General features: G+C 35.1%; 1 protein-coding gene across 1 annotated transcript in view; it reads left to right on the top strand.

Annotated features, from left to right (window-relative positions):
* ACTR3 (actin related protein 3) overlaps window positions 1–21,051 on the top strand; it is a 55,924-nt gene that overhangs the window by 10,180 nt on the left and 24,693 nt on the right. The window contains exons 2-3 of the mRNA XM_008535394.2: window positions 12,637–12,692; window positions 16,296–16,420. Coding sequence (XP_008533616.2) covers window positions 12,637–12,692; window positions 16,296–16,420 — 181 coding nt within the window. The remainder of the gene's footprint in view (window positions 1–12,636; window positions 12,693–16,295; window positions 16,421–21,051) is intronic.

Below are 21,051 nucleotides of genomic sequence, written 5' to 3'. Positions count from 1 at the left end.
CTCCCTTGCTTGTTTCAAGTTGTCTTGCTGTTAGGAAAGTTATTTAAAAAACAAAGCAAAACTTGACTTTTTAAAAAAATGTGCAGTAGGATTTAAAAGTGCTATGAAGACTGTGAGAAGTAGCAATGAGAGACATGTAACTTGTGGCTATATCAGTGAGAAATCTTGGGTGCACACAACAGAATAATTCTAGCTGATATAAGCAAAATTTGTGTAGATCACAAAATTAACAGGAAGGCTGGAGAACCAGGCTCAGAAAAGCAAAGAAACAGGGAGGCCGGGTAGCAAGTCTGTCACTAAAGTCATGCTGCAGGAAGTCTGCAGGAGCCTGCAACTAGACACAAGCAATATGAATTCTAAGCCACCACTTCATCTTGTAGTTATTAAGTCAAGATTCAAAGTTCTGACCTAAGTTCAAAATGGCTAGACCTAGATCGTGTGATGTATAGTAGCTCACAGGAGTGGGATGGGTCAGTGTACTCACCTTGTGTAAGGAGATGTGGAATTTTGCCTCCTGCCAAGACTTAATCATTGGTGGGACTCTCAGAATAGGAATAGAGATTTGATTCTGGCAGAACAAATGAGTGTCCACTGTGTGGGAAAAGATGGGGATGGGAAAGTATGTTGCCCCTTTTTGTTTATGTTGCCTTAAATTCCTTGTTTCGTGTTGATAACTGCTTGATCCGTTACTAGCTAGCAGTTTGAATAACGCATTCTTTTCCGAAGGGCAAAAACTTGTGAGTTTCACGCAGTGTTGAATCTAAACATGTGAAACAGCAGGTTTTTTTTTTTAAAGAATAATTGATGATGGTGTGAATAATATGGGATTTTTCATTAGAACAGAAGTATAATAGTCTAGTAATTGTGGGATTAAAATATTTTGGAAAAATAGGACATACTTGATAATGCAGTGGCTCTTTCTTTAAGGATTTTTTTTGTAAACCAGAATTATAATTTAAAGAATTCGAGCTGCACTCTTTTTTTTTTTTCCAGAAGATACTGGGCCATATATATGAATAAAAAAACTAGGAAGGGAGGAGATAGCTTATGCACCCAGTTTGCTTATCGTTGAAGAAATTGGTCTTCAGTAAATATTAGTAAGCATCATCTGTGCAAATGGATGTGCAATACTTGTGAGGAATATAAAGATAAACATAAAATGGTGCCTGCTTTTAGCAAGCTTCTATGTACACAAATAATTATGACAGTATGCTAAATGCTTAGACAGGTATAAATGAAACTTTTATGAATCATAGGTAAAGGAAAATTTACGTTTTCGAGGGAAAATGAAGAAAGACTTCCTGGTAGAGATAATACCTGAAATAGGCCTCTAAGGATGGGTAAAGTATCGATAGGCAGAAATAAGACTAGCGTACAATGTGAGAGAACAGTGGGAGGAAACAAAGTGAGGTGAGGAAAGTAAAGGTGGAATTTGAATTTGTTAGGTATGATGTGTTACCAGGAAGTATGATGTTTAATTGGGAGAGAGTAGTGAAATGTTTGATATGGTACAAGGGAGTAGAGAAAGTGTCTGATAGATGGTGGGTACTCTGTAAGTGCTTCTTGAGTTGAAGTAAATTAAAAAGATATGTTGTAGCTGGATTATGGAGGTTTGGAACTCCTTGAATTCTGCGCTAACTTTGGTATTTATGTTTTAGGTAGTATGAAGCCATAATCTATCATAAACCAGGCTTATGAGAGTAGAAAGTATGTTTGATGACTTCATTATGGTGATTTGTGATGCTAAAAGTAATAGCCAACAGTTCTATAGTAGATACTATGTGCCAAGCACTGTTCTAATTGCTTTATATCTATTAATTCCCTTGATACCTAACCTTATGAGATAGGTACTGTTACTCTTTTACAGATGAAATTGTGACACAGAAAGTGTAAATTACTTGCCAAAGATCACATAGCTAGCATGATAAACTATACTGTTAGTTCATTCTCTGGTTTTATTTTGGATATAACCACTCACCAGTTAAGTTACAACAGAACATTGACTTTGGAGGCTGGTAGATACGGGAGTTCTAGATTTACTATTTCTTTGAAGTGGTTTCTTCTCTGAGCTGTAGTTTCTGAATATTTAAACAGAGATAGAACATCCATTTTGTAGGGTTACAATAAAGGTTGGAGAGCATATAAAGTGCGTAGCAAAATAATTGACTATAATAAACACTTAGCCAGCCCTGATGGTCTAGTGGTTAAGATTTGGCACTCTCACCACCATGGTCCGGGTTTGTTTCCAGTCAGGGAACCATATCACCCATCTCTCCATTGTCATACTGTGGCGGCTGCCTATTGCTCTGATGCTGAAAGCTATGCCACTGGTATTTCAAATTCTAGCGGAGTCAACTATGGTAGACAGGTTTCAGTGAAGCTTCCAGACTATGATGGATTAGGAAGAAGGACCTGGCCACCCACTTCCTGAAAAAATTGCCATCAAAACCCTATGAATAGCAGCAGAGCATTGTCTGATATAGCACTGGGAGGTGAGAAGATGGTACAGAAAGACGGAGCAGGGTTCTGTTCTGGGTTGTACACAGAGTTGCTGGGAGTCGGAATTGACTTGACGGCGGTAACAGTAACAAAATAAACAATTAATGGCAGCTGTAGTTATTATATAAGAGTATTGAAAGTAATCAATCACTTATTTCACTGTTGCAATGTTCTCAATTCTATGCTGAACACTATGGTATGTACAGAAAGCTAGGGCATGGTTTTATACTTCAGGGTTACAGTTAAGTTCCAGAGATGAAACTAATATACGTGTGATAAAGGTGGCACGTTAGTGTTTAATTGTTTTGGGAGATTAATAAAGGCTGTAGTAGCTGGAGGATGGTTTATGAAGAAGCTGAACTTGATTAAATCCTTGCAAAAGCATAAATAGGATATAATAGATGGAAGGGAGGGAAGACTTTGTCAATGTAATATATGTCAGCTGAATTGAAAGCTCTTTGATGGCAGGATGTCTTTTTTGTTCATTCTCTCTCCAAGTTACACCCTCGTATTAAATACGCATAGTATTTAATAATCTGTGGTAAATATTTTATTGATGAAGGGAAGGTAGGAAGGAGTTTAGAAATATTTGAGGGAGGGATCAGTTAGGAGTTGCCCTACCTGGAATTGAGGTATTCTATTGGGAGCTGTGGGACAGCAAGTAGTTTCTTTTATTTATTTATATCCTGCCTTATTCCAGAAGGACTTTATTTTTTATTTATTTATTTTTTAAAGATTTTATTTTTTCTTTTTTCTCCCCAAAGCCCCCCCGTACATAGTTGTATATTCTTGGTTGTGGGTCCTTCTAGTTGTGGCATGTGGGACACTGCCTTAGTGTGGTTCGATGAGCAGTGCCGTGTCTGTGCCCAGGATTCGAACCAACGAAACACTGGGCCGCCTGCAGCGGAGCGCGCGAGGTTAATCACTCGGCCACGGGGCCAGCCCCTCAGAAGGACTTTAAATGGTGCGCAATGGTTAGGAGTTGATTTGATGGGCAGTAGATTGTGTAGCTCATTAAGCAGAAGATTGATAAAAGTTAAATTTACGCAGTGTTAGTTTGTAGTATTTTATTTTATTTTATTCTATTTTAGACAGCGCTTGAGATATCATTCACATATAATAAAATTTACCCTTTTAAACTGTACAATTGACAGATTTTTAGTATATTCTCAAGGTTGTACAACCATATCCATAATCAACTTATGACATATTCATCACCCCAAAAAGAAATAGCTAGATGAAGTCCTTCTATTGGCTGTTTCTGTACTATTTTCTTTGATTGGCATAGCTGACCTTTTGAAAGAACCAGCTAAAATTTTAGCTTGTTAATTTTCTCTGTTTGTTTTCTATTAACCTGATTTCTGCTCTTCTGTTTACCATTTACTTTCTTCTATTTAGTTTGGGCTTACTTTGGTTTCCTTTTTCTAGCTTCTTATGTGGAATATTAGGGCATTCGTTTTAGACCTTTCTATTTTTTTGTGACATAAGCACTTAAAGTTGTAAATATCTCTAAGCACTGCTTTAGCTTCATCCCACAAATTTTGAAGTTTTTTATTTTCACTTTTAATCAACTTGAAGTATTTTCTAATTTCACATCTGATTTCTTCTTTGATTCATTGAATATGGTTAGCATTTGTTATTTATTTTTAAAAATGTGTTCTCTTTGTTCTTCTCTTTCTATCTTTTGCATTATTTGAATATTTTTTTAGAATTCCATTTTAATTTACCTTTTGGCCTTTTAAGTGTACCTCTGTATTTTTTTAGTGATTGCTTTAGGGATTACAGTATACGTCTTTAAGAAAAGTTACTACTCACCGTTTACTTTGAGTTAATAATTTAAAACTTTATGTGAAGAGTAGAAACCTTGCGTCTCTGTAGATCTATTAACTCTCTTTCCTGCTCTCCCCACCTCACTGTCCTTTTATGCTATAGTTGTCATAGCTATTACATCTGCATACATTATAACCTTACACGATAATATGACTTTTGCTTTATATAGTCATAAGTAGGTTAAAAATTAAGTAGAAAAAAGTCTTTTACATTTACCTAGCTGTTTACCATTTCTGATGTTCTTCATTAATACCTCAGTTTCTCTCTGATATCGTTTCCTCTCAGCCTGAAGAACTTTCTTTAGGCTTGATGCAGGTTTGATGGCAGTAAGTTTTTTTTAATCTGAAAAATGTCTTTATTTCACTTTTATTGTTGAAGGATATTTTTGTTCCTTCAGATTTTAAAAATGTTATTCCACTGTCTTCTGGCCTCTAGTTTCTCATGAGAAGGTGGTAGTAATTTGAATTTCTGTTTCCTGTTAATGAGCCATTTTTCTCTGGCTTCTTTCAAGATTTTTTTCTTTATCTTTGATTTTCAGTAGTTTGATTATAAGGTGCTTAGGTATGGTTTTCTTCGTATTTATTCTCATTGGGTTTTCTTGGCCTCTTTAATCCATAAATTTCTGTCTTTCACTAAATTGGGAAAGTTTTCAGTCATTATTCCTTCAGAAAAGATTTTTACTACCCTCTCTTCTTCTGGGACTTCAATATGTCACCTTTTTCATATTGTCTCCCAAGTCTCTGAAGCTCTATTCTTTTCTCTTTGTGTCTCTTTTTAAAGTTTTTTCCTCTCTCTTTTCAGATTGGATAGTTTCTACTGAGCTGCCTTCAAGTTCACTGATTATTTCCTCTGTCACCTCTATTCTGCTGTTTACCTCATCCAGTGATTTTTTTATATGTTATTGCATTTTTCAGTTCTAGAATTTCTATTTGTTCTCTTTATAGTTTTAGAGTTTTTGGTGATACTTGCTATGTTATTAGTCATTACCAGTGTATTTTTCTTCATTGAGATAGTGGCAGTTGCTTTCAAGTCTTTATCTGATAATTCCATCATTTGGGTCATTTTCTCTTCTGTTGAATGTCTTTTCCTTGGAGAATGGGTTACATTTTCCTGATTCTTCATATGTGGAATAATTTTGGTTTGTATGAATATACCACTCTTGTTTATTTAGTCTGTTGTTGATGAACATTTGTTTTACATCCACTTTGGGGCCATTATGAACAGTGCTGTTGTGTGAACACGTTTTTATTTTTCTTGGGTGTATACCTAGAAGTAGAATTGCTGGATCATATGGAAAGTGAATGTTTAGGTGGTTTCCAAAGTGGCTGTATCATTTTGTGTTCCAACTAGGAATGTGTGAAAGTTGCCTTAGTGTACTTTTAATTTGCATTTTTTTAATCCCATGAAGTAGAGCATCTTTTTATTTATAGCCATTTCTTTCTCTTTTTCTTTGAATGGTTAATGTCTTTTGCCTTTCCTTCTTCCTTTCCTCACTTCTTTCCTTTTTATTTCCTTCCCTTGTTGTCATCACCTTCTAGGTAATTTTTGGTGTAAAAATTTTGCTCTGTTGGTCATTTTTCTTTTGGCTCCCAAGTTTAAATAGGTTGTTTTTTTATTGTGGTGAAATACACACAACATAAAATTGACTATTTTAACTTTTTTAAGTGTACAGTGTAGTGGCATTCGTTACGTTCACATTGTTAATGCAACTATCACCACCAAACTGAAACTCTGTACTCATCAAACAGTAACCTCCACCACACCCCCATCTCTGGTAACCACCATCCTACTTTCTAGCTCTAGAATTTAACTATTCTAGGTACCTTATGTAAGTGGAATCATAATAATGTGTGACCTTTTGTGATGAGCTTATTTCACTTAGCATTATGTCGTCAAGGTTCCACCATGTTGTAGCGTGTATTAGAATTTCCTTCCTTTTTAAGGATAGTATTCGATTGTATATATGTATCACATTTGTTTATCCATTCATCTGTCAATGGACACTTGAGTTTCTTCCACCTTTTGGCTGTTATGCATAATGTTGCTGTGAACATTGGTAGACAAATATCTGTTCAAGTCCCTGCTTTCAATTCTTTTTGGTATATACCCAAAATAGTATTGCTGCTGGATCATGTGGTAATTCCGTTTAATTTTTTGAGGAATTGCCATATTGTCTTCCACAGCAGCTGCACTATTTAACATTCCTACCAGTAATGTGCAAGGGTTCCAATTTCTCCACATCCTCACCTACATTTGTTATTTTCTGGGTTTTTTTTTTTTTTTTTTTGCCAATGGCCATCCTAATGGTTGTGAAGTGGTATCTCATTGGAGAAATGTTTACTCTGGTGCTTTGCCTGTTTTTTAATTGGGTTGTTTGTTTTGTTGTTGAGTTTTAGGAGTTCTTTATATATTCTGGATGTTAACCTCTTCTGATTTGCAAGTATTTTCTCCCATTCTGTGGGTTGCCTTTACACTCTACTGATAGTTTCCTTTGGTGCACAAAAGTTACTGATTTTCATGGTGTCCACTTTATTTTTTTTTGTTGTTAGCTGTGCTTTTAGTGTTACTTCCAGGAAATCATTGCTAAATCCAGTCATAAAGCTTTTTTCCTATATTTCCTTTTGAGTTTTGTAGTTTTAGCTCCTATTGTAGGTCTTTGATCCATTTTGAGTTAAATTTTGTATGTGGTATAAGCTAAAGGTCCAACTTAATTCATTTGCACGTGGATATCCAATTTTCCCATCACCATTTGTTGAAAAGCCTACCCTTTCCCCATTTTGAATGGTTATGGCACCCTTGTCAAAAATCATTTTTTGATTTTATTTGTATAGGAGAGTCTGTTTCCGGCCTCTCTTCTCTCCCACTAGTCTATATGTCTATCTACATGTCAGTGCCACACTGTTTCAGTTACTGCAGCTTTGTCGTAAGTTTTGAAATTAGGAAGTGTGAGACTTCCAACTTTGTTGTTTTTCAAGATTGTTTTGGCTATTTATGGTCCCTTGAGATTCCGTATGAATTTTAGGGTAGATTTTTCTGTTTCTGCAAAACGCATTTATTGGAATTTTGATAGGAATTACATGAATCTCTAGATCGATTTGGGTAAATATCTTGCAAATGTGAAAATTTGTTCCAAGTCTGGATCCTACACTAAATGGTGTTATCAAAGTGGCAAATATAAGAAAAATCTAAGCCATTTAGTTTTGTGTTTAAAGCTTAATGGGAGGAAATGTTATCAAAGTATCTGCTGAGCTTTCTGAAGGAAGAGTTTGTGCTGAAGGCAACTTGGAAAGATTTTAGGGTGTGTGAATGCTTCTTGGCAGGTTTGTTGTATAATCTGATTAACTATTGTATTCTGAAGTTGCTTAATTATATAAATGACTTTGAACACCCAAAAGAGCTTAATAGAAATTGCAAGGGTTGTGGAAAAATAAATTAAAATGTACTGACAGAATTTATTAATTCAAAACAAAAATTCACTTTGGAAAAGTAGGATAAAAATGGTTCACTGTGCGCTTTGGTCAGTATATTAGTTTTAATTCTAAAGAACGTTGTTATAAGTAGGAGAGGAACATGTATGTGTGCTTAGAGAAATTCTTAATATGAAAAAGCTTGGTTGATTTGAAATCTATTTTCATTATTACAAAAAATTTGAACTTTGCATGTGTCAGTGAAAACCACGAGCTTTTAGTTTAAATGAAGTGATCACATCCTTAAGTTACAATTTAAAGAGTTCAAGTTATCAAATGCCAATTAACTGTGAGAAAGGAGTTTCTTTTAGTCAGAGAGAAAGTGAGAGAAACTCTTCTGCTGTCTACTTGTACAGTTTCTTCTCTATGATGACTATCAAGAATTTGGAGGCCAGCCCAGGTGGCCTAGTGGTTAAGTTCAGCACGCTTTGCTTCAGCAGCCCGGGTTTGGTTCCCAAGTGTGGACCTACACCACTGTCAATGGCCATGCCTTGGTGGCAGCTCAGATACAAAATAGAGGAAGATTGGGCACAGATGTTAGCTCAGGGCGAGTCTTCCTCAGCAAAAAAAGAAAAAAAGAAAGAAAAGAATTTGAGAAGTTCATTGTAAAAATGTCTTAATCAAATTAGCCATTTTATGTGTAAAACCTGATAGAATTAAGTTAGATTAATGGCAGCTAGTTTATGTTTGAGAAGTTTTTATTTGGAAGTTTTAAACAAATTTAGTATTTAATATCTTTCCTAATAATTTATAGTTTCTTTTTCTTATAGAAAGAAAATTTAAGTGAAGTTTTCAAGCAAACCTCTTATAGCTATACCCAAATCCCCTCCAGTTTATTTGAATATGTTCTTCAAATATTACCATATTTTGTGTGCATTGATATGTAAAGGGTTGGAAATGTATTACTGTTCCAGCTCATCCTTTTAGACTCAGCTCCACAGTTCCTTCAGATCTCCTTCCTAGACTCGATTTTCCTCTCATCTCTCCTTCTCTTCCTACTTAAATGCTTTTTTCTCTGCTCTTATATGAGCATTAAAATGTTTTTTATATGAGTGTTAAAATGTCTTTTTTAAGTCAGAGTTCTACAGTCCTATTCTGATTTTTTTTCTTGCAACATTTTTTTATATACTTTCTGAACTTTGACTCTTGTGAGTTTTTTTGAGTATTTTCAAAAACAACTTTTTGTTTGCTAATGGCATAAAGAGTGATTTGAAAGAGTCAGATTCTTAATGTCATCTAGTACTTTGCTCTCTCTCTATAAGAGAAAATGTGACTTTTTGAGGATTTAGCCTAACTTAGAAAGTCTTTTCCAGATTTTAGGATATAACATTTTTAGATTGTGTTCTATACCGCGAACATTTTTCTTTAAGCTGAGAACCAAATTAAGGCTAAACAACTTTTAAAGTTAAGTAAACTATTTCCCCTCGTGTTTCTTAAAAATTGATGAAAATATTGTCCTCTGTGATTAATTGTCAAATACTATAATTTAGTGGTCTATATCCAGTATGTCTAGACTTTACATGGTTTTGTTCTTTTGGGATATTATTTAAGTTTTAAATCCAAGGCGGTAGAGCATAGTAATATATTTGGCTGTTGACCCCCAAAATTTAGCAAATTATTTTCCTATGGTATTTTAAATATAGTAGAAATGATTAAATGTTATGATTTATTCATACAGTTGATATTCTGTATGTAGTTATTTTTGTGTTTGGGGGAGGAGCATCATTGTTTTGATTATGTATTGACTATTTTGTGTTAAGTTCATTACAGCCTCCTTCTGGTGTTTGTTTTGAAGGTAATTTATTGCTGAATATGCTCAACTTAGGGAATTTGATTTTGACCAGGAATGCAGTATTGATTAATCTGGTGAACTTATTAAATGAAGGTTTCTTAAGAGAGTTTCCACTGTAATGTAGTTTCTACTTTAAATATCTTACTATTGTATTTGGGAGATAGTATTTACACACACAAAAGTAACAATGTAGGCTTGTATGCATGTTCAGGAGTGGTTGAGGTAAAGAGCTTATTGAAGGAAGGAGTGACTGATAGTTAAAATTTCAGGAAAGATTTCATGGAGGAGTCTTAAGTTATGGTGAGAGCTTTTTGAGAGGATGCAGTGTAAGCACAGATAATATGTGAAGGGGAAGTGTGCAAGTCATGTAGGCAAAAGTGAGTAGCAAGCACAGTGTGCTTAGAGCTGGGGTTATGGAAGCAAACAATGGGAGACACTTACAAAGTTAAATTGGGGCTTATTATAGAGAACCTTAATATTCAGCGGAAGGAATCAGAATCATAATTTTTTTTATCTGAAAGGGACTTTAGGAACTATTTACAACGAATCATTTTATAGAAATGGAAACAAGTTTGTACTTAATCATATAGGCAACAGAGCCTCACTTGAAGGCTTGTTTTTGAATTAGACAGTAATTTTTAGGGAGATTATTCTGTTCTCCCCTGTAGGAGTCATAGAATTAGAAGCCAGGCATTCTGTTAGGGTATTGTCGTGTATAATGCCTTGAACTGCTGTGGTGACAAATGAGAATAAAAGTGGAGGACTAGAGAAGGAATAACTAGGTATTAGTCCTTACACTAAGTGTTGGTCAGACGGTAGACTTTTAGGGTATTGCGACTCAGACAGATTTAGACTGCCTTGTTTTAAATAAGTCTTTGTTTTGGTAAGACATATTCAGTTCCATTTGTCCACTGTGGGATGCAGTGAAGTATACTGGGCCTTCTTCCTCTCAGTGCCACTATAGCCTCTCCTTTTTCAGGTGCTGTTTTAAATGATTCTGCACTCTTGTTTCAACTAGGTTACAGTTAGTTTCAATGAATTCAATAGGAATAGATTATTCATATCAGTTGATGGTGGTTTTTGTGCATTTGAGTAATTAGTTCTGATTTTTCTGTCCCCAGACCAGGGGAGTGTGAGCTATTCAATCATGCTGACCTCCATCTGTTCCAGGAGTTCTGTTCTACCACACTTAAAAGTTTTGCATTAATAAGAGACTTGGATTTGGAAGAATAAAAAAAATTTGGCAGTGGAAAGGTGATAAAAGTATCTCAGATATAAGCCATAATCTGAAAATCTTCTACAGACTGACTTTGGTTCCTGGATAAAGGGATAATTTGTATCATTACTATAAGCGTTTCAAAGTTCAGGTATCTTCATGACCTTTAGCTGATTATTGGAGGAATGGAAAATTTGGAGAGAATGAATGAAAAGAGTAATTAGAATTGACATGTATTGAGTGTGTATTCTGTGCCAGGTGCTGTGCTTAATGCTTTATCGTGTTCTCTTATTTAATACTCTGAACAATCTTGAGTTACTTCTCCTTGTTTTACAGATGAGGGAATCAAGACTTAGGAATTATTATTAAATAATACTTGTACTCACAAGGGCAGAAATAATTAGCTTTCTGGGAGGTTATGAGAGTTTTCATATAGAGGCAGTCATACTTAACCTGAATTTTGCAGGATGAGTAAGAGTTTAGCAGTTGCATCCAGCGTTGAAAGGAGAGCATCTCTTGTAGTTGGCACAGTGTTAATAGTGGCTCCGTGGCACGAAATGAGTTGGTCTGTTCAGAGACTGTCAGCAGTTTTTGTGGCTGGGGCGTCTGGTGTGGTATTCGGGTCACTGGGAGAGGTTGTCAGGAGCCGAATACTAAAAGGGCTCTTTTGTATGCCTTGCAAAGAAGTTTTGTTTATTTATTTTTTAAACATGGACTTTGGAGAATCTTTGAAGGGGGATTTAGTCAGAAGAGCATTATCACATTTTGAACCATTTATGTTTTCCCCTTATTTTTAATGATTTAGTCTATTTGGCACTCTCAGTTCTTGAACTTGGTTTGGGGGCTAAAATATCCCGCAAAGAGAGATTTAAACCCTTTTATATTAAAAAAAAATTTCTGCTGATATTGTTAGAATCCAAGAAGGTGACAGCATTTTACCTGCCTGCTATTTAGTGGGTTTGAATATGGAATAATGTAAAATATTGTTACTTTCTCTTTAAAGCCTGCTCATAGTTAATAATAATGTAGGTTTTCCCACATAGCCAAAAGGTATCCAGCTATATAGCCCCCAATATGCTGCTTATCAAAGCTCAGCTTTTACAGTTTCTTATCATCATTGTTGTTACTTTGTTATTGTGACGGTATAGGCTGAATCCACTGTGGCAAAACATTTAAAAAATTATAGTTATTTTTGAATAGTAATGCATTAAAATGGTATGAAATGATATGCAATTAAAAAAAAACTCCTTCTTACCCCTGCCCATCACCCACCCAGTTCCCTTCCCTGGAGACAATCAAAATTACTGATTTCTTTATACTCTTCCAGAGATATTCTGTTAACCTATATAATCAAATATATTTTATATGTTTTTACCCCTTGCTTTGTTCAGTTAACAATACATTTTGAGGATTGTCTCGTATCAGTACATAAAGAGCTTCTTCAGTCTCTCTTAATAACTGCATAATATTCCATAGTATAAATTTACATATTTGACTAGTTTCTCATTAGATGGTTATTTAGGTTATTTCCAGCCTTTTGCTCTTATAAGCAAGACTGTAGCAAATGGCCTCATTATATGTTATTTCATACATGTATGGATATCCTTGTAGGATCACTTTCTACAGGTGGAATTTCTTGTTAAAAGCTGTGGGTATTTATAATTTTGATATAACTTTGAAAGTAGAGATGTTTAAATGAATTGAAGCTACAGAATTTTGTATATTATTTACCCACAATGGACTCTCACTTCATAACAAATGGAAAGCTAAGAATTAAATTTATAATTTTAAGATATTAGTAAAATCCTTATATAATTCTTTTTGTATTGCAGGTATACAAAACTAGGATATGCTGGAAATACAGAACCACAGTTTATCATCCCTTCCTGTAAGTATTTCTTTTAAGCCACAAATAAGCTGATTTAAGGATCTTTTGCTTAATAATTAAAGTAAAAGAGAGTCATTTCTCACACTCTGTAAGATTTAGTCCTTGAAAAACAGTTTGCCTAGTGTGGCGTCATTTTCACGCCTCCGAATGTTCATTTCAGCTTTCTGTTTAGTTCTTCATTTACCAAATCTACCAGATATCTCTTTTTAAGGACAAAAATGAATGAGCTGATAATTAAACAATTTTCTGCTTTGAGGATATTGCTGTTAACGATCTGTGGGTGTAACTATTAAGTAGTGCACCCCCATCACACACCTATGAATACTATCTTTTGGTTTGTGGATGTGATTATTGTTGACAGGGCCTGTCCTTGTTGACATCCCTGATGAGAGCCCATGTTTCAAAATAAGGACAGCATCTCATCTTAGGAGATGTTGACTTCAGCTGTTTTCTAAGATCTTATAACCATGCTTACAGTGTTTTTGTTCTATTTTTGTTAACTTCGCTTTTGCTGACCATCAACTTTCAGTAGTTTGTTTTTCATGAGTTTTTAAAAAATACTCTCACTCTTGGTTTGTTAGTTTTCTTGTTTGTTAGCATGGGTTATGTATCTGGTCCTTAATGGACATACTTTTGTACTTTTGACTTTCAAACAGTTCACCATTTGTACGTTATACAGTAACACCTCTGACCTACTTGTATTAATTCCAAGATAAGACTTTAGCATATCAGATGACAAGCCTTTTGAGCTGTTGCTTGGTGGTCTAACTCCTAGACGGTTTAATTTTTGGGAGTGTCATTAGTTTTGCACAGCAGTAGTTACGCTATTGTTTGAATATTTTTGTGTATTATCTTCTTATTGATTTATGAATATAAGGAAATGGAAAAATAAACACGCAGAGAGTAGTGAAAGCAGCTTAGGACTCAAAATTAGTGAAGTTGAGAACAAGGTAGAAATTATTAGGCTCGCCAAAAACTGTAGATCTTTAGTCTCAGTTGGGCACTCATTGGACATGAACAGGTCACTTGTTTTGTCATTTGTAAGCAAGAACAAAATTAAATGTGTGAGATATGAGAAATAACATTGTCAAAATTGTACTTAAAAGGGAAGCTTTTATATATTTTTTCCATTTTTTGATTTTTGCACTTCTGATATATTTTTGGTATACTTTTTAAGGAATTGATTATATAAGAACATAGGCTACCACATAAATCTGATTCTTTAATACCTAAAATGGGTTTTAGGTGACACTGATGAAATAGCTCATTCATGTGAGTATAGTAGTCTTAGTTTGGTGGTAGTATTGTCTTTTTCTTTAAGTTTTATTCATGCATGTTTGTTGTCTATGCTAAAGGACAGGTTTGCTTTTCTTTACTTTTTCCCCACCCTTATGTATTAGTATATTGATAGTTTGTTAAGTTTAAGTATTTGATGACAAGTATTGGCTCTGTTGCTAACATAGAAGTACTTTTGTGGACTGGTACTTGACTTCAGTTGTATTTGAGTTTAGTGTTAGATGATTGTGTATGCTTGTATTAGTTTCCTAAGGTTGCTGAAACAAAGTACCAAAAACTGGATGCCTTAAAAGAACAGAAACTTACAGTTCTGGTGGAGGCTAGGTCCAAAATCAAGGTGTCGGCAGGGCCATGATTTTGCTGACAGCTCTAGGGGAGAAACCTTCCTTGTGTCTTCCAGCTTCCGGTGTTTGCTGACAATCCTTGGCTCTCCTTGGCTTTTATATGCATCACTCCAGTCACGTGGCTGTCTTCTGCCTATGTGTTTTCACATTGTCTTCCTTCTGTGCATGGCTGTCTATGTCCATATTTCTGCTTTTTATAGTACACGAGTTTTACTGGGTTAGGACCCACACCAATAACCTCATTTTAACTTGGAAGACCCTATTTCCAAATAGGGTCGTATTCTGAGGTACTAAGGGTTAAGACTTCAGTGTATCTTTTGGAGGGGCACAATCCAAGCCATAAAAGGCTGATTTTGTAATCTCTTAATTTGTAATCATTTATAAGGCATAATGCTGTGATAAAATGTTTATTTTAGGAGGTTACTGATGCGTTAACTCTCAGTTTTGCAAAATTTGATTTTGCTTATCTTCTTAAGTAGCTGTGTTTTTGTTGGAGACCCATGTAATCTTGATCTTTTGAACCTTAAGATCTCATCACCATTGTACCCCTTCTCTATTTCATCTCTTTGCCAAAATATGCAGTTTTAGTTTCTGTTGTCAGTCTTATGAGAAGTTGGATCATGTTAAAAATTCATTTGCCTACTAAAGAAGAGTTTTGATTTTGGAGTTTTTTTCACTCAGCCTGTTTTAGTGCTGCAAGTGCAGTGTTTATAATCAGCAGATACAGTCATTGCCACTAATTAGCATGGATATTTGACCTGGAAAGCCTGTAGATATAGTTCAAAGTTATTTTCATATATCTTTGTTTTCTAGGAAATTTATGAGCCATCTGGATGTCTATGTACATTATAAATAAATTGCTAGAGCAGCTGTCTAACATATAGAAGGAGTAGACTGGATTGGAATCTCTTTTAGTATTTTCTACCTGCCTTATTAAAGATATAATTGTCATTAAATGAAAGTGTAACAGTTGAAATGCCAGATCAACTTAAGAGCATTTAGATCATTATTTTGAATGAAGGACTGAATAATTGGAAGGATTCAGAAACTTACAATTTAATTAAGAAATATATAATAAGTTTTAGATCTAGAACTATATGCTGCATTTTTGGAATTATGTAAGGGTATTGTTGTGGATTTTACCTAAATAGTTTGAAATTGCCTTTTGTGAATGTGATCAAGGTTTAACAGATCCCTATGCCATTGTTATACTTAAATTACTAGCCCATAATAGTTAGTGCAAATAGGGTAAAAATATGGAGAAAGCTTTTTTAAAAAAATTCCCCTTGAAATTTTCCTATTTTTGTTTGTTAGTGTTTTTAAATTTTTTCTTTCTGATTGTCCATCAAACATATGTTGACTTGGTGGGATTAAAATTTTACTTATATTAGGGTGCCAGCCCAGTGGTGTAGTGGTTAAATTTGTACACGCCACTTTGGCAGCCTGGGGTTTGCTGGTTCGGATCCTGGGGGTGAACCTAGCACCGCTCATCAAGCCATTCTGTGGCAGCATCCTACATAGAAAAACTAGAATGACCTACAACTAGGATATACAACTATGTATTATTAGGGCTTTGGGGAGGAAAAAAAAATGAAGATTGGCAACAGATGTTAGCTCAGGGCCAATCTTCCTCAACAAGAAGCATGCAAGGAAAAAAAAATTTTACTCAAATCAAAATAGATCTTACATAGTTTTTAAAAATATAACTGAAACATTCCCATAGTAGTACTTCTTTTTTTGGCTTTTTGCATTTGAAGACTTGTCTCTGGGTGGAAGTTGAGCTTTCATTGTGTTAAATGAATTTTGTCATTGGTTTTAATGACTTTTGTGCTTTAGTTTGATAATTTAAATATACTAGATCATGGTTTGTTAATAACACTTTATAATGGAAGAAGTATAAGTTTAAAATTTGTCTCACTTGAAAAAAATTTTTTGACATGTATAAATAACTTTTATTTTAAAGGTATTGCTATTAAGGAGTCAGCAAAAGTGGGTGATCAAGCTCAAAGGAGGGTGATGAAAGGTGTTGATGACCTAGACTTCTTCATTGGTGATGAAGCAATAGAAAAACCTACATATGCAACAAAGGTATATTTTTATGATTTGTTATAGATAACATTTTCTTTCAAAAAGTTAGTTTGTTCAATGACTGTGCCATCTAGTATTTCACTCAATTACAGGCCTAAAACCTTCAATCTCCTCACAGTAGAAATTCTTTCTTCCCTGTGGTCCCTCCTAATCTTGCTGTAACGCTGTTTTTTTTTTTGCCCAAGAGTAAAATTTTAGCCCAATAAAATGAACAGTATTTGCTTTTCCGTACCTGCTAGACCTGAGAACGGTCAAAGTGGTTGGCTTTCTCTTACCTCCACATTGACCCCCTTTGAGACATCTCCCTCTCATCTTTATTCAGACCAATACCATTTCTCTCTTTTTTGAAGCTTATGTCATCTGGAATTGCTGCTCTCTTTTCCCATTTTTCTCTTTTTCCTTTCTCATTCTGTACCCTTCTTCCTCCCTCTCCCTTTTAGCTGAGGTATATTTATATATGGCAAAATAGGTAAGTCTTAATTATACAGTTTAAAAATTTTTGTGACTATAATCATAAAAGTTCAGGATATAGAGCAAATCTAGTAACCCAGATGATTTCCTGTGCCTACTCCCACAGTTACTACTTCTACCCAAACCAAAAGGTAAACAGTGTTGTGACCTTTTTAATCTTAATTTTAGACATTGACTTTGCCTAAATTGCAGATTTCCTCTTTTGTACCTCTTTTCTTTCCTTTTCATAATTTATTCATTAATGAACAACTACCGTGTGTAAAAAGCTTGAGTGCTGAGAATACAATGGTAAATAAGAAAAATGACTTTCTTGACTTCAAGGTTATTATAATGTGGTGGAAAGGGAGACATTGAAGAAATAATTACAAGTGTTATGGGAGTTAGAAAAAGGAAAGTACAGGATGCTCTGGGAATATATATTAGGAGTAGCTAACCTAGTTTGTGAATTCAGGAAAGTCTTTGAGGAGTAAATCTTTCAAGCTGAAACTTGAAGAATAAAATATGAGTTAGCTGGGTGAATTGTGTAGGCAAGTTTGTTTTAGCAAAGGCTCCAATATTCAGGAAGACTTTAAGGTATGAGTCAGCCTGGAACTGAATGACCTATTTGCCTGAAGCATAGAGAATGAGGTGGAAAGAAGTGAGGAGGGTGGACAGATAGACCAGGACAAGATGGTTGAAAGTGTTGTTAGGCCATGTTAAAGAATTTGAACTCTGTCCTATAGGTAACATTAATGGGTTTAACTAAAGGAATAATATTAGTGATTAAAAGCACAAATATTGAAGTCTGTCTGCTTGGGCTAGAATTCTGGCTATGCCACTTTCTAGCTTTGTGATATCATTCAGTGACTTAACCTTTCTGAGTTTCAGTTTCTTCATCTGTAAAAATGGAGGTATTATTAATACTTCAGGATTATGGGGGAGTTTAATGAGATAATGCATATAAAGCAATTATTATGGTGCTTTGAACATAATGAATTCTCAGTATATATTGATTGTTTTTATTATTTGTGGGCATAGAATGATTCTTGGAAGTCTAGACTGTTGTAAAAGCTAAGGCAAGGAATATTAGTGACTTGGACAACTGTGATGGCAGTGCCGATAGAAATGGGAATCATTTGTGTATCTCTCTCACACACACAAACACATGCAAACATTTAACTTTTATCATGGAAAACTTCATATACAAAAGGAGAGAAAGGAATGTAATGAGCCCCCACGTGCCCATCATAGAGGTTCGGCAGTTGTCAGCGTATGACCAACCTTGTTTTATCTGTACTCCCTCCCTGTTCACTGGATTATTTTAAAGTAAATCCCAGGTATTATTTTACCTACCAGTACTTATCTCTTAAAAAATAAAGACTTTTCAAAATATAAATATCACACCTAAATACAGTACTCAACTTCTTGAAATATTATCTAAAATCTAGTGATTGCTCACATTTCCCTGATTATTTCCTCTATTGGTTAATCTGTTTGAATCAACGTTCAAATAAAGTCTGCTCAATGAATTTGGTTGATAAGTCTCTTAAGACTCTGTATAGATTCTTTTCTGTGTGTGTGTGTGTGTGTGGTTTTTTCCCCTTACCTTTATTTATAAAAAAAGTTTGGTTGTTTGTCTTGTTAAATGTGCCATATTCTGGATTCTGATAATTGCATCCTTCTTGTGCCATCTAACGTGATTGTCTACTTTCTATATTTACTTTTTTGTAAATGGTAGTTAAATCTAGAAGTCAGATTGAGGTATGGAAGATTTTTTTTTTTGCCAAGAATCAAAAGTAGATATTTAAGGAGTAACAGAAGGATTAACAAGATATTGGTGACGAACTGGACATAGTTATTGAGGATAATTCCCAGCTCCTGGATAGTCTCCTTGCCCCTTATCTCTTGAGATTGAGAACATTTAAGGAGAAACATTTGACTGGGGTGGTTGGTGTAAGGAGGAGAGAGTAATTTTAGTTTTGAACACGTGTTTGAGGTACCTGTGAGGCATTTGATATATTGTTAGACAAATATTTGGCTCTTGGAGCTCAGAAACAAGACAGAACTGGAGACAAGTATTTGGAAGGTATCAGTTACTTCTAGAACGGATGAGATTACCTAGGGGAGTGAATAGTGGGGAAGAGGCCTAGGACAGAGCCTGATCAATGCACCATTTAGGTTTGGATAGAAGAGGAAAAGCCTGTAAAGGAGACTGAGTGGGCATAGTTAGAGAAAGAGGGGTAAATAGGAAGGAGTGATAAATAACAGGTAAGCTAGAGCCTATACATTATTTGCTCTCTTTAGCTACAAGGATATCATTTGTAACATTAATAGAAATAGTTTTAGAAGAGTAGTTAGGCTGGATTAAAGTAGGATGAATGGTGAATGGTAGGCCAGGAAAAAATGACAATAATATTCAGCCAGGTTTGGCTGTCATTGGGAGGAAGAGGTAGATGAAAAGACAAGTAATGGAGTTAAGATGAAAGAGATATTTAAATGCTATGAAAGAGCCATTAGAAAGAGAGATTAAAATAACAGGAAAGAAGGAGTATAATCCAGGTCTTTGAGAAAGCTAGAGGAATGGGATCCAGAGCACAGGTGATCTAATCGATACATGGAGGATCTCTTACATTATAAAAAAGTGAAAGAGAAAAAGGATGAGTATAGAATCAGTTTTATGGATTTGGTGAAGGGGAGTTGGATTCCTGACTGTTGGCTTTTGCTTTCTCTGTGAAATATGTGGTGACATCATCTCTGCTGCCCAGGGAATAGGGGAGAAGGTGAAATCTGTGTGATAGGGAGAACATTTAAAATCATCGTTTTGGAGAGTAAAGATGAAAACATTAGGGAAATAAAGGCATACTAGACAAAGTTAGGTCCATTTGAGAACAGCAATTATGAATTCTTAGTTTTATCAACCCAGTTATATATGTTTCTTCAGTATAATCAGCATTCTGGGTATAGGTAAGTTTAGGGTAGGATCATGCTGTGTTGGATTTTGTTAGGTGGAATGCCACAGGGAACTAGGAATAGTCAAAGTGATGGGGCATAAAATCTAAACCGTGTGTGTGTGTGTGTGTGTGTGTGTGTGTGTGTATGTCTATGTCTGTACTGCCGGGGAGGGGGGCGGGAGGGAGAGATTTGATGGCTAGGAAATAATTATAACAGCTAGTGGACTGCAAGTCTAATTGTGATCAAAAGAGATATAGTGAGATGCTAGAGTATGCAAGAAGGATAGGAGGTTGTGATCAGAGAGGGATGTACTTGCATTTCAGGGATTTAGAGATGATAGTGATGTAAACTGGTCAGAATGGAAAAGAAATCTTTGAAGGTGGTGCAGTCACTGAGCTGAGAGCCCAGTGTTCCGCTGTGCTGATTCTGTTCTGTTAAACACATTTTCAAGTCTTCCAAATGTTACAGACAAACCTAAGCAACAAAATTTGTTTCAGTCCTTATTCCTACCCTCTTTCCTCAGCCTTTTAGCTCTTGTTTTATTTTCCTTTCCTTTTCAAACCAAACTTCTTATTTAGTCTCAAATTGAGATTCATTTCAGCTTTCCCAAAACTGCTATAATAATCTTCCTAAAAATCAAAGCTGTTCTCGTCATTCCCCATTCAAAATTTTACAATTGCCCTTTTTCTTATAGAATAAAACCCAGATACAAGGCAAACATAGTTTTTGAGCAGCTGGTCCCCTTCACCTAGAACTGATCCATCTCTCTACACCCTTTCCCCTAACCGTTTTGACACACATATTTCTTATTGGTAAATGCAGTGTTTGTGTATTGTGCAATTTTTGTCTTTGTATATATCTTTTTCTATTCTCTACATATTCTTCCTTCCTCCTGCCAAGAAAACAAAATTGACAAGGTTGCTCCTTTAAGACTCAGGTTAGATATGACCTCCTCAGTCAGATAGGAATAGGAGTCTTCCTGTTTTCCCTCAGAAGCCAAGCTGGTCATCTTGTCCTACATGCTTTATTTCTTAAAAAAGTTATAATGTAATATTTCTATAATGTAATAGTCTTTCACTAGACTGAGCTTCTTGTGGGCAGGATGTTCATGTCCTTAGCATTTGTGCCAGTAGTTCACAGTAGTGCACAATAATAATTTATGAATAAAGGAATAAATGACACTTAGCATGTTGAAATATGCAAATTCGTAGTAATGTTATAAAATGAAT

This window comes from Equus przewalskii, chromosome 17, assembly GCF_037783145.1.
Source record: "Equus przewalskii isolate Varuska chromosome 17, EquPr2, whole genome shotgun sequence".
Taxonomy (NCBI): domain Eukaryota; kingdom Metazoa; phylum Chordata; class Mammalia; order Perissodactyla; family Equidae; genus Equus; species Equus przewalskii.
This window is presented reverse-complemented; position numbering and strand designations above follow the sequence as displayed.